Source organism: Myotis myotis, unplaced genomic scaffold (genome assembly GCF_014108235.1).
Source record: "Myotis myotis isolate mMyoMyo1 unplaced genomic scaffold, mMyoMyo1.p scaffold_m19_p_1, whole genome shotgun sequence".
NCBI lineage: Eukaryota > Metazoa > Chordata > Mammalia > Chiroptera > Vespertilionidae > Myotis > Myotis myotis.
In genome coordinates this window covers 1,878,401-1,902,109 of record NW_023416313.1, presented here as the reverse complement: position 1 = coordinate 1,902,109, position 23,709 = coordinate 1,878,401, and the positions used below count along the sequence as shown (strand labels likewise).

The following is a 23,709-nucleotide window of genomic DNA, read 5'->3' as shown; positions in this document are numbered from 1 at the left end:
ATGTGCGGCTGGTCCACGGGCAGCCACTGTGAGCTCGCCGCCCGGCCCCCCGAGTGGCTCAGGTCCGCTGGCTTCTGCCGGTCACCTGCCCCCTGACCTTTCAGGTCTGGCTTCGGGCTGGTCCTGTCGTGGCCCATTACCCGGTGGGCTGGCTGGAGGGGTGAGTGCTGGTGGGAGGGGAGGACTCGCACACCTGGGGCCTTGGGGAGGGTGAGCCGCCTATGACTCGCCCTCTGGGCCAAGCAGCGGGTGGGAGGCTGCTCCTTCCGGCTTCGCTGGGGAGGGCACAGGGGGTCCTAGCGGGGCGACCAGGCCCTTCTCGCTGGGCCTTAGAGCGAACAACAGCCAGCACTGACCCTCCCATTGCATCTAGAATGCGCCTGCTGAAAGCCGTGTGGGTATTGTGGGTGCCACTCAGCAAAACACCCCAAAGAGGCTGTAACTGGGGCTCAGAGCCCGACCCCGGCAGGAGGGGCAGGTAGGGGACACCCGTCTCCGCCTGGGCACACGGGAGGGAGGCCTGGATTTCCCTCCCAGCGAGGGCCGGAGACCTCAGGCGGGCCCGGGGGCAGTGCCCGGAGGCTGGAGACCCCAGGGCTCGGGGAGGAAGCAGCTGCGGTGCAGGCGGGCGGAGGGCAGCGTGGGTCCCAGACGCCCGACCTCAGAGGCGCTGAGATGGCAGCTGGCGTCCAGAAGGCGCCCAGGAGGGCCGAAGCCCTTCCCCTCCACCTTCTCCACAGCGGGTCCCGTTGCCGCACCCACCTGGGGCTGAGTGGCAGCTGCCGGCACAGCTGGTAAAGGGAGCCCACGGGCAGGGGCTCCTGAGGACCACGGCGCCGGTGCTGTGACCTGGGCCCGGCCTCGGCGTCTGGCCGGCCCTGTCCTCAGGGCTCAGGCATGTGCACGCGCTGGCACACTGGCTGCTGAGGCCGAGGGGCTGAGTGGGGCCGGCAGGCAGGTGTGTGCACATCTGGGCGTTGGAGTCATCACCTGGCCAGCTCCATGAAGGGGCTTCAAAGGCGCTGGGAGGGGAGAGGAGCTCCAGGCAGACAGCGAGCGGGGGTCCCCCTTTCCCTTACCTTGTGGCCACAGGTCCCGGGCCCCCTCTGGCCTCCTGCCCAGATGGCTCGGGGGATGCAGACATGGGCAGGGGGAGGGGAGGCATGTGGGAACAGGGCGGTTGGAGGTGGAGGCAGGCCTGTCTGCGGGGCTCTCTGCCCTCCACATCGCCCCCCTCATCTGGGGGGAGGCGGGAGGGAGAAGGGGAGACTCACCCCAGTGAGCCTTTGCCACCCTGGACCAGCCATGTCCCCTCAGTGCACAGAGCTGGTGCTGCCCTGTTTCACTGAGGCCCTGGAGCCGGGCCCCGTGGGCCCTGCTGGTTGCAAACCAGGGGGCGCTTCTCCCCGGGTGCAACCGAGGCCAGGCTCTGAGGTGCAAGTCACCCCCGGCCACAGGGGAGCCACCTGCCTTCTAGGGACCTCACATCCCCCCACCCTCGGGCCCCCACACCCTGGCAGGTGGGGAAGCGGGCGGCCATTCCCTCCCTCCCTCAGGGGATGGAGCCAGAGCTGGGGTCCGAGCGGCCCAGGCTGGCCCAGGCATGGGATTCAGGCAGGACCAGCGGTGACCTGGAGTCAGCGCCCATCTGGCAGGTAGGAGGCCGGAAACTGAGCCCCGCAGGGCGCCCGTCCCTGGGGGCGGGGCAATCGGGAGGGCCCGCTGGTCCGCCCTCCGCCCCCTCCCCTCGGTCCTGGCGCCTGGTTGTAACCCGACTCCTCTCGCTCGCTCGTGGGGGGGCGGGAGCGAGCGCTGTGCCCGTCCTGTCCCGGCTGCAGTGCCACATCACGGCGCCCGCGCCCACCATGCTGCTGCTGCTCCCAGCCGCGCTGGCGGTCGCCGCCGCCTGGCCCGGGTGCGAGCCCGCCGGGGACCCTGCTGGTAAGGCTGGACCGCGGGCCCTAGGGGGACAGGGCGCCCAGGAACCCCCTCCCCCCACCCGGCAGGACCCATGGCCCTGGGTAACAGCAAGTGGGCGGCCATGGCCTTGGACCCATGGTCTGCCCAGGAGCGGCACATGGAGGCTGGACCCCAGGGCGGAGAGCACACAGCTGGGCAGCGGAGGGACACTGCACCCACACGTGGGGTCCTGCGCTGCTCAGGCACAGGGGAGGGGCGCCTGCAGGTGGGGCTGAGGAGCCTGAGCTAGGGCTTTGCAGGGGGGGGGCCGTCAGAGGCCGGTCCTTCCAGGAATGGGGAAGGCCTCTGGGCCGCAGCAAACTCTTGACCCTCCCTCCCTGCTCGGCTGTGCTGTGGTTGGACATCCGCAGGAAGCGGGCGCACAGGGCCTGGAGGACCCCATGGTAGGGGAGGGCAGGGAAGGGGTGGGGCTTCTGGGAGGCTCTGGGCGGGGGGGGAGGGGGGGGGTCCAGGGACCCAGGTGTGTGTCTGCCTGCGTCTGGCCTGAGGGTGTGGGTGTTCGGGAGTTTGGGGTCCTGGCCACACCTCCCCTCCTGGAGTGGGCCTGCTCCCCTCCTGCATCTCGTCCACTGTCCTCAGGGCCTGGTCAGCAGCAGACATCTGTGCCCCAGCAGGCAGGGTCCCCGGGTCAGGGTTTGAGGGTGTCAGATGCAGAAGCTCTCCTGGGGCTGGGGTGGTGGGTGTCTGAGAACTGGCTGCACCTGCCGAGTGGGTGTGTCCCTGCCAAGTGGGCGTGCACCTGGCGTGGGCGTGCACCTGGCGTGGGCGTGCACCTGGAGTGGGCGTGCACCTGGCATGGGCGTGCACCTGGCGTGGGCGTGCACCTGGAGTGGGCGTGCACCTGGAGTGGGCGTGCACCTGGAGTGGGCGTGCACCTGGAGTGGGCGTGCATCTGAAGTGGGCGTGCACCTGCCGATGGGTGTGTACCTAGAGTGGGCGTGCACCTGCCCAGTGAATGTGCCAGGAGCAACCATGCCTCTCAGCCTGAACATTCTCTCCCCTCTGGCCAGAGCCCTCACCTCTTCCCTCCCCTCCTTTCTGCAGAAAGACCCAGGCCGGCCAGGTGTGAGTCACACAGGTGTGTGTGTGTGAGTGCGTGTGTGTGTGCATGTGAGTGTGCCCGTTTACACACAGTGTGCGTGTGGGTGCGGGTGTGGGTGCGGGTAGGACGTGCACAGTGCCTGAACCCCTAGGCGATGTCTAGAATCACAGGCTCGTTGGGGTCCGCCTCCTGGGAAGCTTTCTCCGACCTGCCTTCCCAGGGGGACTGCAACCCCCCTCCCTCCTCGCTGGCACCAGTGCCTCTTCCTGGAAGAAGTCCTTCCTCCAGACCCGCCCCTCTTACCGCGTGGACTCTGCCAGCTGCTGCCAGGCCCAGCTGCAGGCCGGTGGGGAGCCGGCAGTTTGAACCCAGGCTCCTATATCCACGGGTGGAGCCGTGCCCATCTCCCGTGACGGGGGGCTCAGGCCAGCCGGACCCCCTGTCCCTCCGCTCTCCCCTGGCCTGGTGGAGGCCTCCAGGTCGCCATGGGAGCCCGGGGTCTGAGGAGACGTCCCTGCTCCCAGGGGCCCGGCGGGTCTGGGGCCCTCCACGCCGCTGTGGGGCCTTGGCCGCTGGCTGGACCTCTCTGAGCTCATTCCGTTTTCTCGTGTGTGGAGGCGGCCCTGGCGGGAGGAACAGCCGAGCCTGGTCTGTAGGAGGGCCCGCTGGCCCGCCCGGCCCTCCCGGCCCTCCGTGAAGAAACGCTGACACCTCGTGGTCGAGAGGCGTAAGCTTTCGGGGGGACCAGTGCCTTCCGAGATGCTGGCCGGTCACATGTAATTTACATTTTAGTGGCCACACGAAGGAACCGGTGACACGAACCCTAACACTACGCTGTGTTCAACCCGGGCGGGGGGGGGGGGGGGTGAGGGCACAGGTTAGGTCATGGCCTCCCCCGTCCGAGCCGCCCCAGCCTCCCCCGGCACCCACGCTCCCTGTTTCCTGCTGCTCCCGCCCCCCCCCCAGCTCCTCTCCCTCCCAGGACTCCTGTCTGGGCTTAAGTCCCCCCGATTTTGGTCCCTGGGGCCAGACCTTTCCTCCTGGCCTCACAGACCTGCTCTGACGGGCTTGCAGGCGGTGTTGGCTGTGGCTGGTGTTACAGGCTTCCCAGGATCTCCTTCCTGTTGGGTCCATGTGTCTGGGCCTCAAGGGGGGGCCTTTGAGCCCCTAAATACTGTGTGTTCTCTGTGAAGGGGCCCCCGGCCCGGGAGGCGGAATAACGCCGCACCTGCCGAGTGTTCTGGAGGGCAGGGAGCCGGCACCCCAACTCCCAGGGACCCCGACTACCGTGGGGTGGGTCAGGGGTGGGTCAGGGGTGGGTGGGCCCCCGTGGGGCTCCGCGGGTCCCTGGCTAGATGTCTGGGAGTTTTATGAACGTGATGCGCAGCCTCTGGAGGCTGGAAGGTGGCCGTGAGGGAGGTGTTGGCACCAGGGCGCGGCGGACGCTGGGCAGGCCCTGTCCTCGGGGGCGGGGAGTGGGGGGGGGGGCAGGTTTGCAGATGCTGCTGAGCTCGGGGAATCCCCTCACGCCCTGGCTGGCCACTTCCCTGGAGCCACCTGAGCTCTGTGACTCGGTGTCACACCTGTGCACTGGCGGGGGGTGGGGCACCTGGGGGCAGGGGGGCTGTGAGGACAGAGATGCAGTTGTGGGGCCAGTGCGGGTGGGCCCGGCCAGCATCAAGTCTGAGGGGGTGACTGACGGCAGGATCCGCACCCCTAACCGAGCTGCTTTCCCTTCGCAGGCGGCTGCCGCCGGCCGTCAGCCCCAGACAGCGGTACGTACGCAGGCTGCCCCGTTTCTGTGTGGGAGCGATGCAGACCCCCCACCCCACCCCCACCCCGACCCTATGGAAGCGTTTTAAAGAGCCACACCCATGCTCTGGAGTGTGATGAGTAACGTGGCCCGTTAATCAAATCCAGGCGCTTCCTAAGCAGCTGGAAATGAGACCCAAGGGACAAGGAAGGACCGAGCCCTGGGCCTGGGCCCCCGCCAGGTCCGGCTCCTGCTGGCTGGCCCTTCCCTCCCCTGATCCCCGGCTCCCTCACCACTGCCCCAGGCGGGCTGCACACGCTGGGCCCAGCCTTGCCGGGGTGCCCTCAGCATCAGCCCCTCATCCGTGTCCGGGTCGCAGCCCCGCCCGCCCTGCTGAGCCGGGGCTGGGAGGAACCCCGAGGAGGGTGCTGCCTCCTGATGGTTGGCAGGCCTCTCGGGGTCTGACGTAGCTGAAGGGAGAACAGACATTCTCCACGCCTCTCCTGCCCGATCGGCATCTGCTCTCTTCCAAGTGGAGGGACGAGACCTTTTGTTGAAGCTGGAAACTGCTTTCTCAATGTCGCAGCTGGTGGCTGCCCCCAGGCGGCAAGCCCTCGGCAAGGCGGGCTCTCCTGCGCCCATTTCACAGATGGGGAAGCTGAGGCCCAGAGCAGCCGGCCTGGCTCGCTCAGTAGCCAGCGGCAGAGCCCAGTCGGCGTTAGGAACCTTCCCTGGTCCTCCGCCCCCACCCCCTGCCTCCCCTTCCTCCGGCTTCCTCTGAAGTAGCCCCCGCCCCGGCCTCAGGCCAGACTGCTGGGCCCCTCGGTGCGGGCCTGGCCTGGGGGGGGGAGGGGGGGCCTGCTTGGGCTGACAGATGACGGTGTGGGTGCTCCTGGTCCTCGTGGGAGGGAGCGACCTCTGACCCCTGCCCCCCCAGCCACGTGCGTGGACCTGCAGCTCAGGACCTGCAGCGACGCTGCCTACAACCAGACGGCCTTCCCCACGCCGCTGGAGCACCGGTCGCGGGCGGCGGTGGAGGCCAGCCCCGAGTACGTGCTGCTCAGCGTGCTGCACCACCTGCTCGAGGGCCAGTGCAACCCCGACCTGCGGCTGCTGGGCTGCGCCGTGCTGGCCCCGCGCTGCGAGGGCGGCCGGGCGTCCAGGCCCTGCCGGCGCGTGTGCGAGGGCCTGCGGGAGGCCTGCCTGCCCGCCTTCGACGCCATTGACATGGCCTGGCCCTACTTCCTGGACTGCGGCCGCTACTTCGGGGAGGAGGAGGAGGGCTGCTACGACCCCCTGGAGAAGCTGCGAGGTGAGCGGGCCTGCGGGCGGGGGCCCCTGGTGCTGAGCGGTCAGGTGTCCAGGTGGCCCAACAGGACGACTGAGCAGAGGGCGGAGGTCTTCAGCCAGCGCCCGAGCAGGAGTGCAGATGTGGTCGGAGCGTGGCTGGGGGGCGGGGCCTGGACTGCAGCCCCTCTCTGCCCCCCGCCCCCCAGTGCTCCAGGGCAGTGCTCCAGGCTGGTGTGGGGCGGGTGTGGCCCTGCAGGCCTGCGAGGCACTGCCTGAGGTGGACCTGAAAGGTGGCACACAGGACACTACCCGGCCGCCAGGCCCATGGCAGCGGGCCCTTGGGACCCCGTGGGCTGACGGCAGCTGAGAAGGGGCCTGCAGAGACGGCTTGGTTCCTCGTGCGGACTCACCAGCAGAGGTGGCGCGGGCAGCCCTGGGCGGCGGTGAGCACTCATCTCAGGAGACGGGAGAGGAAGTCCTGGAGGGCTTCTCGGCTGTGGTGCTGAGGGGGGAAGCAAAAGCTCCGCTGCCACGAGGGTGCTCTCTGTGCCGTCCCAGCCAGAGGCCCTCGCCTTGGAGTGTGGCTGACGTGGCAGAGGCTGTTTTTATTTTATTTTAACCAATTTAAGCTGAAGTGTGAATAGCCCCGTGCGGCCAGCGTGTGACGCTGGGTGTGCAGGACACCTGCTTCTGGCCTCGTGCTCACGCCACGGAGGCCACGGTGAGGCCCTGTGATCTGGGGCTGAGCGCCCCCCCACCACCTGAATGTCGCCCCCCCGCCCCCCCCACACACATACATCGTGCAGGTGCCAGGGAGGGAGCTCGGGGCCGATGGCGGCGGTGAGACCCAGGCTGCGGGTGGACGGATCTGGGAGCGTCTGCTGGGGGGCTCGTGCTGGGCCGTTGAGGACAGGCCTGCACTGGGGCTGCCCCCAGCAGCCTGGGTCCCAGCTCGGCCCGCCCCGCCCGAGCGGCTCAGCTCACCCGGAGCTGTCCCGGGTGGGGTCCCTTCGCCAGGGGCTGCGGTGCAGGAGCAGGTCCCTGGCAGCGCTGGGTGTGCAGAGGCGGGAAGCGGCCGGAGGGTGGGCGGGCAGGGACGCAGAGGAAGAACCCAGACTCCCTGAGGGGGCACCTGCCCAGGAAAGCCCGGGGACTTGGCCTGAAAAAGATTATTTTGGGCAACTCCGCCACCTAATGGCCATCCGCCTGCTTTCTTCCTCCTCGAAAACCATTCTGAGCAGAAACAAAACCTCAGGGAAGTGAGACTCAGGGAGAAGCATTAACCGTTAGCGCGCCGGGATCAGCCTGCAGGGGCCCCACGGGCAGGGGTCACAGCGGGGGAGGGGGTCACAATGGGGAGGTCACAGCGGGGGAGGGGGTCATAGCAGATGGGGTCACAGCGGGTGGGGTCACAGCGGGGGGTCACAGCAGGTGGGGTCACAGCAGGGGGATCACAGCGGGTGGGGTCACAGCAGGGGGGTCACAGCGGGTGGGTCACAGCGGTGGGTCACAGCGGGTGGATCACAGCGGGGGTCACAGCGGGGGGGTCACAGCAGGTGGGGTCACAGCGGTTGGGTCACAGCAGGGGGGTCACAGCGGGTGGGGTCACAGCGGGTGGGGTCACAGCGGTGGGTCACAGCGGGGGTCACAGCGGGGGTGTCACAGCGGGGGAGGGGGTCATAGCAGATGGGGTCACGGCGGGTGGGGTCACAGCGGGGGAGGGGGTCATAGCAGATGGGGTCACAGCGGGTGGGGTCACAGCGGGGGGTCACAGCAGGTGGGGTCACAGCAGGGGGATCACAGCGGGTGGGGTCACAGCGGGTGGGGTCACAGCGGGTGGGGTCACAGCGGTGGGTCACAGCGGGGGTCACAGCGGGGGGGTCACAGCGGGGGAGGGGGTCATAGCAGATGGGGTCACAGCGGGTGGGGTCACAGCGGGGGAGGGGGTCATAGCAGATGGGGTCACAGCGGGTGGGGTCACAGCGGGGGGTCACAGCAGGGGGCTCACAGCGGGTGGGGTCACAGCAGGGGGGTCACAGCAGGGGGTCACAGCAGGTGGGTCACAGTGGGGGTCACAGCGGGTGGGGTCACAGCAGATGGGGTCACAGCAGGGGGTCACAGCAGATGGGGTCACAGCGGGGGGTCACAGCGGGGGGTCACAGCGGGTGGGGTCACAGCAGATGGGGTCACAGCAGGTGGGTCACAGCGGGTGGGTCACAGCAGGGGGGTCACAGCGGGTGGGTCACAGCAGGGGGGTCACAGCAGGGGGGTCACAGCAGATGGGGTCACAGCGGGGGGTCACAGCAGGTGGGTCACAGCGGGGGGGTCACAGCAGGTGGGGTCACAGCGGGTGTGCTTTACACACTACACCTGCCGGGCGCTGTTCTGGCCGTGGACACTGAGAATGAGGGGTTTTCATTTCACACGTAAACAGATTGTCCAGCGTGCGTTGGGGTTGGGGTGTGAGGGCCTGGGGTGTCCTGGGTTCAGGCCGGGCAGTCAGAGCCGCCTCGGGGGCCGCAGCCGGGCGAGGCTGACCCGCACCCCGCTCTCCCCAGGAGGCCTGGATGAGGAGGAGGCGCTGCCGTCGGGGCTGCCCCCGGCCTTCGTGGACTTCAGCCACCACTCCTACGCCCAGATGGTGCGCGTGCTGAAGCGGACGGCCGCCCGCTGCCCCCAGGTCGCCCGGACCTACAGCATCGGGCGCAGCTTCGACGGCCGGGAGCTGCTGGTCATCGAGTTCTCGGGCCGCCCCGGCCAGCACGAGCTGCGTAAGCACCGCCCCCGCGAGGGGCCGGCGTCAGCCAGCCTCTGGGGAAGGACTCGGGGGGCACACGCCTTGGGGGGCACATGTCGGGCCCAGCATTCTAACCAGAGCCCTGATATTCGGGGACAGCGTCGGGGCGGAGGCTTCAGGGCTCGGCTTGGTGCGGGTGTGGGGGTGGGGGGGTGGGGGTGCGGGTGCGGGGATGGGGCTGGGGGGGTGCGGGGGTGCGGGGTGTGGGGGTGCGGGGGGTGCGGGGTGGGGTGTGGGGTGCGGGGGGTGCGGGGGTGGGGTGTGGGGGTGTGGGGGTTGGGGGGCCGCATGGCCACATCCCCCAGACCACGTGGAGCACTGAGTGATGTCACCGGGATTCAGGGGGGCGATCAGGGGGAAGTGGAGGCGCCTGGGCCCCGCGTGTCTCCAGGGAAGCGTGCCGCTCTGTGTGCTGCTTGCGGCCCCGCCCCCGCAGGTGTGTGCAGCGCCCGCCCTGCTCCTTGGCGAGCACAGTACACAGACGTGCGAGCAAAGCCCCTCCTCCACGTTAGAGCCCACAGCCACGCCCACAGCCACGCCCACGTCCACGCTTCAGGCCTGGCGGCCTGTGGTTTTGTTTGTTAATCCTCATCCGAGAATATTTCCCGTGGATTTTTTTCAGAGACCGTGGAAGGGAGCGGGAGAGACACAGAGAGAGAAACATGGATGAGACAGACACATTGATTGGTTGCCTCCCCATGTGCCCTGACCAGGGCAGCCGAGGTCCGTGCCCTCGACCAGAACCGAACTGAGACCGTTCAGTCCGAGGGCCGACACTATCCACTGCGCCACACCGGCCGGGGCTAAAGGCCCTGCTCTGAGACGACGGAGAATCACATGGAAAACGCCACATTTTATCGCCCTTCGCAGGGTGGGGGACCTTTTCCTGCCAAGGCCGTTTGGGTATTTGTAGCATCACTCCCGGCCATACACAATCATCCACTTAAAACAGCCTGCGTGTTCGGTCAGACATTTAATGAACTCGCCCCCGATGCCTTGGCAGGGCCGGACCACATGGTCCCGAGGACCCTGCACGGCCCGCGGGCCGGACGCCCCGCCCTGCTGTAGAGCTTTGTACGTTAGGGCCGAGTCGGAGTTCACTGCCCACCACGGGCTGGAGGGGCGGGAGTCCACTCCCCGTCATGACTGACACAGGGCCACTCAGGCCGGAGCTCGGGCGCTGAGGAATGACCAGGGGACTGAGCTTCAGGGGCAGGAGTGGCCCTGGGGTCGGGCCTGGGAATCAGGAGTTTCTAGCAAAGGCTCTGCCCCAGGCGAGGCACCTGCTCCTGTGCAGCCAGGTGACGGCGGACCCCACCCCGGCACTGCGGGCATCGGGCACAGGGCGGCCCAGGCCCCCTCGGGGGACGGAGTGAGGGGCCCCGTCCTTCCGGCCACGCCCTCCGCTCGTCTATCCCTGAGCTCGGAGTCAGCGGATCAAGCTGGAGGCGACCCCATTCAGCCCCTGGTCCTTATGAGTCACTCAAAAATACGCCTTTGCTGCGCTGGCCCCTCAGCCCAGTTTTCATCCTATAGGCTCGGCAGCAGGACAGGGTCAGAGGTCATGCAGCCCCGAGCCGCCAATGCCCACCCTGCCCCTTCCCCTCCAGCGTTGGAATGTGGGTGAGGGTGCCCCGTGCAGATGGCCAAGGAACGTGACTGTGTGGAAAGCCCGGGCCCTCTACGCTCTGAATTCCGGAGGAATAGGAGGGTTTGCCCCACAGCGGCAAGGCCTGGGCCGCACACAGCCAGGGAGGGAGACACCGTTTTCCAGACAAGTAATGTGAGGGTCAGAGAGGAGTGATTTGCCCAACGTCCCACAGCTAGTGAGGCTACCAGGCTCCTGGTCTACTTTTCCCAGAATTCATCCATCCACCCACCCAACCATCCAACCATCCATCCATCCACCCACCCATCCATCCACCCACCCAATCATCCATCCACCCAACCATCCATCTGTCCATCCATCCACCCAACCATCCATCCATCCATCCATCCATCCATCCACCCAACCATCCATCCATCCATCCATCCATCCATCCATCCATCCATCCACCCACCCACCCAACCATCCACCCACCCAACCATCCATCCATCCATCCATCCATCCATCCATCCATCCATCCATCGTCCATCCATCCACCCACCCACCCACCCATCCATCCATCCATCCATCCATCCACCCACCCACCCATCCATCCATCCATCCATCCATCCATCCATCCATCCACCCGCCTGTCCATCCATCCACCCATCCATCCATCTGTCCATCCATCCACCCACCCACCCACCCATCCACTCACCCCTTCATCCATTCATCCATCCATCCACTCACCCATCCATCCACCCATCCATTCATCCATCCATCCATCCATCCATCCATCCATCCATCCATCCATCCATCCACCTACCCACCCATCCATCCATCTATCCATCCATCCACCCACCCACCCACCCATCCACTCACCCCTTCATCCATTCATCCATCCATCCACTCACCCATCCATCCACCCATCCATTCATCCATCCATCCATCTGTCCATCCATCCACCCACCCATCCATCTGTCCATCTGTCCATTCGTCCATCCATCCATCAATCCATCCACCCACCCATCCACTTGTCCAACCAACCATCCATGCATTCACCCATCCACCCATCCATCCATCCAACCACCTATCCACCCATCCATCTACTTACCCACCCATCCACCTGTTCATCCATCCATTCCTTCATCTACCTACCCATCCATCTGCTCATCTATCCATCTGTCCACCTGTTCATCCATCCATTTATCTGCCTATACACCCATCCATCCACCCAACATCCATATATTGATCCACCCATCCACCTACCCACTCTTCCTCCCTTCCTTCCTCCCTCCCTTCCTCCCTCCCTCCCTCCCTCCCTCCGTCTTTCCATCTTTCCAATCACTCACTGGCCGCCTGCCCGCCCACTAAGCACTAATGCACACACTAACTTATTACACAAACTACAGCACGGCTGTCTGTGAAATTTGTGCAGATGGTGGTACCGTATGTCATTAACTAATATCCTAATTCGTCATGCTGCTAATTAGACTAGACATAAAAATGAGCTCAACGAGAGTGATGACCTCAGCGAGCCCTCATTAGCCATGGAGATACTGGGGCCGGAACAAGTATAAGTGGGCCCCAGGACATCCAGCCGCCCCCCCCCCCCACCAAGGGGCCCTCAGGCTGAGGCGGTCATGTGTCCCCCCAGTGGAGCCCGAGGTGAAGCTCATCGGCAACATCCACGGCAACGAGGTGGCGGGCCGGGAGATGCTCATATACCTGGCACAGTACCTGTGCTCCGAGTACCTGCTGGGCAGCGCCCGCATCCAGCGCCTGCTCAACACGACCCGCATCCACCTGCTGCCCTCCATGAACCCCGACGGCTACGAGGTGGCGGCCGCCGAGGTGAGACGCATTCAGCTGCCGTCCACCGCCATCAGTGGGGGGGACGGGGGGGGGAGGGGGGGGCGTGCGCCCCGGGCTGGGGGACGGGGAATCAGCATGGGCGAGTCCTGCTCGGGCAGAGGGACAGACGCTGAGAATCTGATGGCGGGTCACAGAGGTGATGCGCTCTGGAGAGGACGGAAGATGAGAAAGGGGGTCGAGTGGGCGAGCCCGCTGGCTGGAGGTGGAGCTCTCGGACCTGCAGGAGGCGGGAGCAGTGGGTAACGGTGGGGGCACTCCAGGCAGGGAAGCAGCCAGTGCCAGGCCCGAGGCCAGAGGGTCAGCAAGGAGGCCGGTGGGAGGGGCCGGAGAGAGGGCAGAGGTCAAGCGTGGGCATGCTCCCAGGTTCATCATGTAAACCAGAGAGAAGCCACGGCCGCCCCCAGAGGAGCAGGACAGGGTGCCGGCCCCCAGCTGGAAGCCTCTGTTTTGGGGGGGGGGGCTATGTTTTGGGGGCCTATGTTTTGGGGTGGCCTGTGTTTGGGGTGGCCTTGCTTGGGGTGGCCTATGCTTGGGGTGGCCTGTGTTTAGGGTGGCCTGTGTTTTGGGGTGGCCTGTGTTTAGGGTGGCCTGTGTTTAGGGGGGCCTGTGTTTAGGGTGGTCTGTGTTTTGGGGGCCTGTGTTTAGGGTGGTTTGTGTTTTGGGGGGTCTGTGTTTTGGGGGCCTGTGTTTGGGGGGGCCTGTGTTTAGGGTGGTCTGTGTTTTGGGGGGGCCTGTGTTTAGGGTGGTCTGTGTTTTGGGGGGCCTGTGTTTAGGGTGGCCTGTGTTTTGGGGGCCTGAGTTTAGGGTGGCCTGTGTTTGGGGGGGCCTGTGTTTAGGGGGGCCTGTGTTTATGGGGGCCTGTGTTTTGGGGGCCTGTGTTTCAGGGTGCCGGCTACAACGGGTGGACGAGCGGAAGGCAGAACGCACAGAACCTGGACCTAAACCGCAACTTCCCCGACCTGACCTCGGAGTTCTACCGCCTGGCCTCGACCCGCGGCGCGCGCACCGACCACATCGCCGTCCCCCCGCACTACTGGTGGGGTAAGGTAGGAGCGCCCTGCCCGCCGCCCAGGGACACCCGGGGGGGGGGGTCTCAGCGACACCGGGACCTCAGGGTGGTGCCTCTTGGACCGCAGGGCCTGACCCTGGGGACAGCTCCTCGCTGGGACCTGCACCGAGAGCACCGAGCCTGGCGGGGGCTCAGGGGCAGGTGCCGGGGAGGCTGCTGGGGGGGGGGGGGGCATCCCTAACGGCGGCGCTGGCGGGGTCCCCGGTGGTGGCCCGTCTGAGGCCCTCCTCCGGGCAGGTGGCCCCCGAGACGAAGGCGATAATGAAGTGGATGCGGACGGCCCCGTTCGTGCTGTCGGCCAGCCTGCACGGGGGCGACCTGGTGGTGTCCTACCCCTTTGACTTCTCCCGGCACCCCCACGAGGAGAAGATGTTCTCGCCCACGCCTGACGAGAAGGTGCGGGGGCGCGTGGCGGGGGGGCGCGCGGCGGGCGCAGGGGAGCTGCGCCGGGGTGATGCCCTCGGGGCTGGCCTGGTGCTGGTCCTCTCTGAGCCCAGAGGCCCTGACTCAGAGGAGCCTTCCCGTCCAGCTCCGAACCCCTCCTCCAGGGAGCCCTCCGGCCGCTGCCCGCCCCGCGCACCTTCGTCAGCGCCCCGCCGGGGAGCCCCTGGGTGGGGATGTGGCCCCCTGCCCTGCCGCCAGGCGCCTGGTGTTTCCTGTCCGGGAGGCAGTTCCGGGGGCCGCCAGCAGAGGGCAGTGCCGCCGCGCTCATGACACCCGCTGTGGGGCTGGCGGGCTTCGGGGTGGGGAGGAATTCTGGCACCAGCATCGCCTGGGCCTGAGGCCCCGCCTCCTGTCTGGCCTCTCTTCCCTCACTGGTCCTCCCAGCCGGGCCGGGTGAGGCCTGGGAGACTGACAGGCCCCCAGCCCCGCGGCCCGCCTGCCTGGGTCCCTTCCCGGCCTGGTCCTGGGGCTCAGGCGGGTCTGGGAAGGGGTGGAGGTAGGGGGGGGGGGGGGGTCTGGGGGGAGGGGTCCCGCCCGTTGTCCCCTCGTTAGCTCAGGTAGCAACTCCTGAAGCAGCGCCGCCCAGGCCTGCAGGGGTGCCAGGCTGTGCTCAGAGCCAGTAAGTGTGTGTGGGGGGTCTCCCGGGTGCCCTGGCTGCGGATCCCCTGGGCTCTCAGAGCTCAGGGCCAACGCCTGCGGGAGGCCTGGTCCCCGGGCAGCGGGAGTCCTGGCTCCGGGCGTAGTGTCTCTGACCCTCAGAGGCAGGTAGTGAAGACGTCCCCAGGCAGGGGGGGGCGGGGGGGCAGGGGGCCTTCACCTCAGTGAGTCCCAGCAGAGCCAGAACCCACCAGCCATCAACCAGCAATCCGCGCTCCTCAGCCTGCAGCCCGTGGGGTCTCTGGGGAAACCAGGTCCCAGGAGAGGCGCTGGGGGGTCAGGGGAGCTGACGAGAGGCTGGCCAGGGTGTCCCAAGTCACCCCAAAGTTCCATGGCACCCGGGGAGGAGGGCCAGGGCCTCAGGGCAGCGTTCAAGGCCCCCAGGCTGGCCAGGGCCGGCGCCCCTCCCGTCTCTCCGCCTGCCCACCTGCTCCACCGGAAGCCCTGCTCCTGAGCTGGGCTCCAGCCCCGGCGCCCACCACACCCTCGGACCCAGCCCACACCAGCGGGACGAGCTGGGTTACCCAGGGCTCCGGCGGCAGGAGCGGGGCGCTGCCTGGTCCTCCTTCACTTACCCTGGCCCACCGTGCCTGGCCTCCGCGAGCTCCTGCCCACGTCCTTTCCTGCGCCCACCCCCCAGGTCGGGCCTGTTGCCGGGTTGCAGGCCTCCGAGGCCGTCCCACCTCCGGCCTTCGCACATGCTGTGCCCCTGCGCGGACAGTTCCCCTGTCTTACCTGGGTTGCAGGTGTCCGTTGCGGAGGCCCCTCCAGCTTCCGGGGTCTGGGGTGTCCTACAGAGCACCCGCCTCTCTTTTCGGGTCTCCTTTCCAGATGTTCAAGTTGCTGGCCAGAGCCTACGCGGATGTCCACCCCATGATGATGGACAAGTCGGAGAACAGGTGTGGGGGCAACTTCCTGAAGAGGGGCAGCATCATCAACGGGGCGGACTGGTACAGCTTCACGGGAGGTGCGACCCTGGGGGGCAGGCCAGGGCCGGGCAGGCTAAGGGGAGGGGCCTGAGAAGGGTGGGCGGGGTGAAGGGAGGGGCCTGAGAGGAGCGGGGAAGGGCGAGGGGGAGGGGCTGGGAGGGGCGGGGCAGGGTGGAGGGGAGGGGCTTGAGAGGGGCAGGGCGAAGGGGCGGGACCTGGGAGGGGCGGGTGGGGCTGGCCCCTCGCCTGGCCCCTCGCCTGGCCCCTCGCCTGGCCCTCAGCTTCTCTGGGAGCTGCACTCTGGGCCCCTGTTCGGGAGGCCCCGGATCAGGGGCGGGGAGTCCTAGTTGCTGGTGGCAGAGCAGGCGGGACTTCGCTGCCCTTCCTGGTTGATGAGGCGTCCGGGACAGGACTCCGTGGTGGCCTGGCCCTGTCTGCCGTCTGGGGGTCAGCAGGGAGCCCCAGTGCAGCTCACATGTGGGGAATAGCGAAGCGTTTGCAGTGCTGTGTCCGCGCGCCCCAGGACCGCAGGATACCCCACACTCATTCGTCGTTTCCCCGAAATTCAACCTGAACTGATGTTTGCTTCAGCTGCGCTGAGCCGGGAGGGGTGCACCCCCATCCCCTGCGCCAAGAGGGCCCCGCTGGGCTGGCCCACAGCTTCTGCTTTGCCTGCCACCTCCGCCCGGCCCCGGATACTCGCTGTTGGTGCCATTTGGCCGATGGGGTGGCAGAGCTGGGGCGCATGGCAAGCCTGTCCCCCCTCCTGCGTGGTCAGGGAGCGCTCACCCTGCTCCCCACGCACGGCCATCCCTCCCTGGGCAGAGCAGCCTCGCTCCCACCACCCAGGCTCCAGGGCTCCTGACCCCCAGGGCTCCGAGTCTCAGTCAGGACCCTGAGTTAGGGCCCCCAGGGGAAGCAGGGGGGGGGCACCAGGGCCATGTGGGGGGCGCGGCTGCACTGCAGGCCAAGATGCTGAGCCCCTGGCAGCGGCACTGGGCACCAGGGCTCCCAGGCGGCACTGACTTCCCCAGATGGGGGTCCCCCGGCTCCTGGCACAGGGCTGCCCATCAGGGCCTGGCTCAGACGCTGCCGCAGCTTCTGGCTGGAGCGGCTGGGGCGGGGTAGCACGGGTTGCCGGGAGCCTCCCTCTGCCGGTTCGCTGGCAGGCTGCCCAGCCTGCGAGGCGGCGTCCCCTAGGGATGGCCGTGGCCGGACCGGCAGGTGGACGGACGTTGCCATCCCTGGGCCCGGGCCGGGCCGGCGGCTTGGCCACGTGCGGGGGTTCTCTCCTGGAGGCGGCTCCCTCACCCACGTGGGTGGCACAGCTGGCCCGCAGGCTGGGTTCCGAGTGCTGCGTGGCCCTGCCCCGTGGGCCAAACGCCTGGGCCTTGGCCTCGTGTGCGGGGCGAGGTGGTGACCCCGGCGCCCGGGAAGTGGCGCCCACGGCCGCTCACTGCCTGTGCCACTCGCAGGCATGTCCGACTTCAACTACCTGCACAGCAACTGCTTTGAGATCACGGTGGAGCTGGGCTGCGTGAAGTTCCCCCCCGAGGAGGCGCTCTACGGGCTCTGGCAGCACAACAAGGAGCCACTGCTGAGCTTCATGGAGATGGTGAGCCGGCGGCCTGGGGTCTGGGGCTGGGGGCTGGGAGCAGGGGCTGGGAGCAGGGGCAGGGAGCAGGGGCAGGGCCTGGGGCTGGGAGCAGGGGCTGGGAGCAGGGGCTCAGGGCCTGGGGCCTGGGGCTGGGAGCAGGGGCAGGGGCAGGGGCAGCCTCCTCTGTGTGGTCCGACCCCGTGTGGCAGGCTCCACACCCACAGGTGTGGCTGTGTTTCACCTGTTTGGTAGTTCAGTGCCCAGTTCACACTGGCCTCCGCCCACAGGCCGTGCCCTGGGAGTGTGGGGTCCCTGTATAGCAAGGGTGGGGAACGTCCGGTCCAAGGGCCCTATAAGGCCCTCGAAATCCTTAGGTCTGGCCCTGCCAAGGCACTCGGGGTGAGTTAGTTACATGTCTGACCACAGACAGCAGGCTGACTTTTAAGTGGATAATTTTGTCTGGCCCTCGAAGATGTTCTAAATATCCACATGGCCCTTGGCAGGAAAAGGTTTCCCACCCTGCATAGCAAGGCTCTCGGGCCTAAAGGGGCACAACTGAACAAGGAGAAGTCAGGGGCCTGGCCAGCCCATGACAAACACCTGACCCAGCCCCACAGCCAGGGGGCTCCCTGGAGGAGGTGGTACCTGGGCTGTGTCTTGAAGGAGTAGGGGAAAGGTGATGAGACAAGGAGAGCTCAGGCAGGGGGCCGGGGGGTGAGGGTCCCGATGGCCGTAGGAATGCGGGGGTGCTGGCTCTGGGCAGCAGGGAATCTGTGTGGTCCAGGGCCTGGGGCACGCCCGCCCCTCTGACGGGAGGGCACAGGCTGGTGGGGAAGGGGAAGGGGAACTGTTGTGGTGGGGCTGAGGTCACCCGGGAATAGTTGGGTGGCCGTGAGTGGAGCCTTGGAGAACGTGGCTAAAATAATCCCTTACTTGCCCGGCCGGCGTGGCTCAGCGGTTGAGCATCGACCCGTGAGCCAGGAGGTCACGGTTCGATTCCCGGTCAGGGCCCATGCCCTGGTTGCGGGTTCAATCCCCAGTAGAGGGCGTGCAGGAGGCAGCCGATTAATGAATCTCTCTCATCACTGATGTTTCCATCTCTCTCTCCTTCTCCCTTCCTCTCTGAAATCAATAAAAATATATTTTAAAAAATAATAAAATAAAATAACCCCTCACCTGACTTGGAGACCCAAGTCTGGGGTGACCAAGAGGGGACTAGATGCCCGGCGTCCAGCCACCTCTCCCAGCGTGGCTCACAGCCGAGGGGTGGCACGGGGTCTGCATGAGGGGAGGGGCGTGAGAGGAACGCAGGGGTTTGTGGGAACCTCTGCTATATCTTCCCAAACATTTTAACAAATTACCCAAAGTGAGCAGCAGGCTCTGAGAGGGAAACTCGATGGCCCAAAGGGGCCACGGTGTGGGGGGTGGGGGGTGAACAGCGCTGACAGAGCCAAACTCCCCCCCCACCTCCCACGCCTGGCATCGGCGCTGACCCCATCCTAGGCAGCGGACAGGGACCACTTTACAGACGGAGGGGGGTTACTGGGCCATGCACGCTCCTGTCCCTGCCCTCAGCGGCCGTATGGCAGCCGAGGAGGAGAGAAGGTGATGGGCCTGGCTGTCCACCGCCACCAGCCGCTGCCTGGAGTGTGAGCTCAGGCTCCGAGCCCCAGTTCTGTCCATGATCTCTCCTTTCTAGAAAGGTCAGGAGCCTTCCTCCAGGCACGAGCTGGGCAGCGAGCCTGCGGGTCAGCAGCTCCAGCGGCAGAGAAAGCAGAGATAATCGCTGGCCATTGGTCATTAGTGCTGAGCTCCTGTTTTATGGCCGCCCGACCTCTGGCTGTGTGGGGCCGGCATCATTCAATCATGGCTCGTGGCCAGACCCCGGCTCATTTCATTTTACGGCCGTCTGGTGAAAATGAGTTTTAAGGAGCCTTAAGTGGTGCTGGGATGGCTCTGAGGATATTGTATGTGAAGGCTGGGATATGAAGATTTAATAGCGAGCGAGAGGCTGCGGATGGCTGGGCAGCACGGCCGGGCGTGGCCGCCCCCGAGGACGACCCTCAGGAGAGCCGGGCGGCCTGCAGATAAGGATCGGCCTGTCGGGCCCATTCAGGCCTTTTGCCCAGTGATCCTGACCAGGCCTCCGGGGTGTCTCCACCCCCCGGGGTGGGGGCGGGAGGGGAGGGTGCTCACCATCCCTCGTTCCCTGCCAGAAAGCGCCACATCCTGGTTCCTCCGCCTGAGAGCAAGGACCAAATACAACCCAGCCAGTGCAAGCTGACACTGAACGCGGCCCTACTCTGTGTCTGATCGCTGCCCTACTCTGTGTCTGATCACTGCTCTCAGGTTGCAGGGAGGAGGGCAGTCAGGGGCATTACAGTGAGGTTGGGGCTGGGAGAGTGAAGCCCAGGACCGTGGGACCCCAGAGGAGGCCCCTGATGTGGCCAGTCATCAGGGAGGGCTTCCCGGAGGAAGAGGTATATGAGCCGCATCTGGAAGGGGAGAGGGACTGGCCAGGTGAGGGAGCTGAGAGGTGTTGGGGCCACACTGCAGGTGGGGGAGCAGCCTCCTGGGAGAGGCCAGGCTCAGGGTGCGGTTTCCCCTCCCACCCAGTGGCCTGGCCTGGTGCCATGTGGCCTGTGGACCCGTGTTTCCAGCCCAAAGTGCCTTTGCTTGTTCCCTGCCGTTGTCTTAGGAGGAGACATGCCAGCAGGATGGGGCGGTTCTGGGAGGAGCCGTGGGCGTGCTCAGGGCCTGTGCCCGGCGGGACGGCAGGCCCCGTGTCCCCACCTGGCGCTGTCCGAATTGCTATGTACTATTACCCCCAGCTCCCCGGCAGGCCGTGTGACCCTGCCTTACAGGTGGGGCGGCCACCCTGAGATGCGAGGTGGCTTCCCCAAGGTCACAGACGAGCTTTCCCAAAGTCAGAGACTGACACCAGGGCCCAAATCCTGGCCCGTGTCCTTCTGGTGGCCCACGTGCCCTTAGGAACTCGATTCAGAACCAGCCCCGGCTCCGATGAGGGCGGCGGGGCCTGCAGGGGGTCAGCAGTGGGCAGAGGGCTCTCTGCTCGGGGCCGCAGCCGGGAATGTCCGCCGGACGCTCTAGCGGGACTGTGGGCTGTTCACAGACCCGGGCCGGGTTGCCTGCCCCACGGATGGGCCCACCGGTCACCCTCACGTCACAGATGAGGAAACCCAGGCCTGGAGAGGGGAGTGGCCCAGTCACATAGGCAGAGGGAGGGGGCTCGGGGGGCTGTGCCCCGCGAGACCCCAGGCTCCGTGGAGAGACAGATGGGGCCTGGCTGGGCGGCTGGGCGGCTGGGCGGGTCTTTGCACGGCCACACCCACACCCTCCGCTCTGGCCCCGGCAGGTGCACCGGGGCATCAAAGGGGTGGTGATGGACAAGTTCGGCAAGCCGGTCAAGAACGCCCGCATTTCAGTCAAGGGGATTCGCCACGACATCACCACAGGTGAGCGCCTTTCTGGGCCTGCGTCCCGGCCCAGGCTCCCGGGAGCTCTGTGTCCCCACGTGCCTGGGGCGGCCTGACCCGTCCCCCTCCCGTCTGGGCGGTGAGGGTGCACGGAACCGGTCTGCTCGCCGCCAGCTGTGTCTCCTGCGGCATTTGGCCCCCGGGGGTGCGCTCAGGTCCTGGGTGCCAGCAACAGGCCACGCGCGCTCCCTGCTCCTCAAGAATAGCTGCGGGAAAAGCCACCTTCTCACACACCACAGGGGGGCAGCCTCCAGCCCCGGGCCTGTGTGCTCCTATCCCAGAGTTCATGTCCCACTGATACCTGGCACGTCCAGTGGGCTCAGGTGTCCCGGGGTTTCACAGCGGATTTGAAAATCGTGATGCGCTGTGATGTGAGTTACCTGGTGCAGAGGAGGGAGGGAGGGGGGAACGGTGTGGTTTGGGGACAGAGGGGGGTGGGGGACGGTCTGTGAAGGCTTCAGGGAAGAGGTGGTACCTAAGCAGGGTTTTGAGGGATGAATAGGAGCGTGATAGAGGGAGGAGGCGGGAAGAACAATCCAGGTCGTTACAGAGGCCAGGGTACCCGTGGGGTCTCTCCACCCTCCAGGCCAACCGCCCACTGACTCCCATCCCCACCCCCTCGAGGGTGACCCTGAGCCCAGGTCTGAGCACCGTTCCCTGCTCTCTGTCGACAGCGCCGGACGGCGACTACTGGCGGCTGCTGCCCCCGGGGACCCACATCGTCATCGCTCAGGCCCCCGGCTACTCCAAGGTCATCAAGAGAGTCACCATCCCCGCCAGGCTGAGGAGGGCCGGCCGCGTGGACTTCATCCTCCAGCCCCTGGGGACTGGACCCAAGAAATTCCTTCAGGGGCCTCGGCGAAGCGGGCCCGGGCTCCGAGACCCGCCAGGAGGCGCGGGCCCGCACGGGGCGCCCGAGGAGCCGGGCCAGGAGCCCCTGCGGAGGCCGCCCGGGGCCGGCGGCAAGCCCTGGTGGTGGTCCTACTTCACGGCGCTGAGCCAGCACAAGCCACGCTGGCTGCTCAAGTACTAGGTGCTGCCGGCTGCTGGTCTGGGTCCCAGCGCATCCCACAGAGCCGTGTCCACTCATTAAAGTACTTCATCTCCTTACAAATCTGCTGTGAGGCACCTGCTGGGGACCAACCGGACCCTGGCCGAGCGAGGCCCCCTGGTGGCCACTCTCGGGCTGCCATTCAGACCCGCCTGTGCGTGGTCCCGGAAGCAAGGGGGCCTCTATTTACAGAACCGAGCTCGGGGCCCGCCCGCGGTCACGCGTGGAGAGGGGGTGGTGCAGGGGCCCAGGTTCTGGCCCTGCCGCTGAGGGCTGTGTCTGGGAGGGTGTGGGGGTGGGATGCTGGGGGAGGGGAAAGTCAGGTGCCTGGCTGGGAGGGGGGGCAGCAGGTGGCCCCCTCAGGGTCCAGGCCCCAAGGGCAGGAGAACTGGCAAGGACATAGAGCCCGTCCCTCCCTCGAGGGTCGCGATGTGCAAGGATCAAGGGAGCCCATGGCCCAGAGGCCATCTGATCGAAGGACCATGACTCAGGACACAGCCCCGGGGAAGGCTGGGGAGGGTCTGCCCGCGGTGCTCTCTGAGACCGAGGAGATGCCAGAGCCACGGGGCCGGGTCGAGGAGACTCGGGGGAGTCATCTGGGTTCCTGGGAGCCGTGGCGGCGGCTGCGGGAGCTGGCCTGGCGGGAGGGGCCTGCCTGCCCGGGGTTGCGGGTGGCTGTGGGTGGCCGTTTCACTTTCATATCATAACCCAGAACAGGGAGCCTGGCCTGCAGGTGGGGAGAGGGCAGGTGACCTCGTGGGGGTCGCTCCCGGGTGTGAGGAGAGGGGGGTGAACAGCACCCCGAGCAGCAGCAAGGGGAGGGGGAGTACAATGCCGACCGCCAGGTGCGGGCCTGGGCGGAGCCCTCTGGTACAAGGTGAGACCAGGAACCGGGGTTTAGGAACAGGCAGCATGTGCTCAGGGAAGGGGGTGCAGGAGGCCAGGGATAGAGTGACTGAAAAGAGGGGGCGCCGAGGGGGTGCCGGGAAATGCGCCGGAAGAAAGGCGGGGGTTCCTCTTCAGTCCAGAGAAGGCGGATGGAAGGCCACACTCACAGGGGCAAGAAAGACATTCTGGAGAATGAAAACAATTTGTGGGTCGATGAAACATAAATCTGTGCTATACGCTAATCAGCTTAGCCGCTGACTCCATGAAGCGAGTTATTTAAAAATACAAGAAGAATGGGATAAAGGCAGGATTCTGCTAGCGACTGCAATGTTCAAACCACTCGTCCAGCAGACGATAACGCAGTCATTCCGTTAGAGAAATGGAATCACAACCCACAAACTCAATTTAATGGCTTGTGTACAAAACATTTCTTACCTCAGAGGTTATACATTCTTTAAAAAAAATAATAAAATAAAAAAATATATATATATATGTATATAGATTTCAGAGAGGAAGGGAGGGAGAGAGAGATAGAAACATCAACGATGAAAGAATAGTTGATCGACTGCCTCCTGCACACCCCGCACTGGGGACTGAGCCCACAACCCGGGCATGTGCCCTGAACAGGAATCCAACCATCACCTCCTGGTTCATAGGTCGATGCCCAACCACTGAGCCGCGCCAGCTGGGCGTTATGAATTCTTTCCAAGACCCCTTCAGCTTTTCTCAAAAGTGATAGTGTACTTAGTTAAACAAACAAACAAAAACACAAAACCTTAAGAAAAATTTAAAAGGTTGAAATTTTCTCTAACCATATTCTTGAAAAATTAGAAATAATAAATAATATTTTACCCCCCCCCCCCCCCCCTCCCTTGCTTTGTCTTAGAGAACAGATTAGCTGCCCGGAGAGAGAGCCAATGGAACTGTGGGTAATACGGTGGCGTCCGCTCTAACCCAGAGGCCTGGGCTGGGCGGTGCTCAGGCAGCAGAGCCCAGGCTCCACGGTCCTGCTGCCCCGTCCAGGGGTGCCCTCACCCACATGGTCCCCAAGGCTGCCCCCCATCACTTTTGCTCACATCCCATTAGTGAGAACCCAGTCACATGGTCATGCCTAGCTCCAGGAATGCTGGGAGTTGTAGTTTTGTCGGGGGTGGGAATGTGCTGCTAGAAGGAAGGTCTCCTTTACAGTGAAAGAAGAGAAGGGAGTTTGGGAGACAGTTAGATCCCGTACCACCCCCGCGGCGCAGACGGAAGC

At 65.8% G+C, this 23,709-nt stretch overlaps 1 protein-coding gene across 1 annotated transcript; it reads left to right on the top strand.

Moving 5' to 3' along the window:
- Positions 1–1,828: 1,828 nt before the first annotated feature.
- CPZ (carboxypeptidase Z) lies at positions 1,829–21,640 on the top strand. The gene is made up of 11 exons (XM_036327758.1): positions 1,829–1,941; positions 4,765–4,797; positions 5,713–6,087; positions 8,624–8,836; positions 12,105–12,301; positions 13,207–13,368; positions 13,629–13,787; positions 15,324–15,459; positions 16,897–17,036; positions 20,395–20,494; positions 21,190–21,640. The coding sequence occupies exons 1-11, from the start codon at positions 1,866–1,868 to the stop codon at positions 21,546–21,548; spliced, it is 1,950 nt and encodes a 649-aa protein (XP_036183651.1). The 5' UTR covers positions 1,829–1,865; the 3' UTR covers positions 21,549–21,640.
- Positions 21,641–23,709: the final 2,069 nt, after the last annotated feature.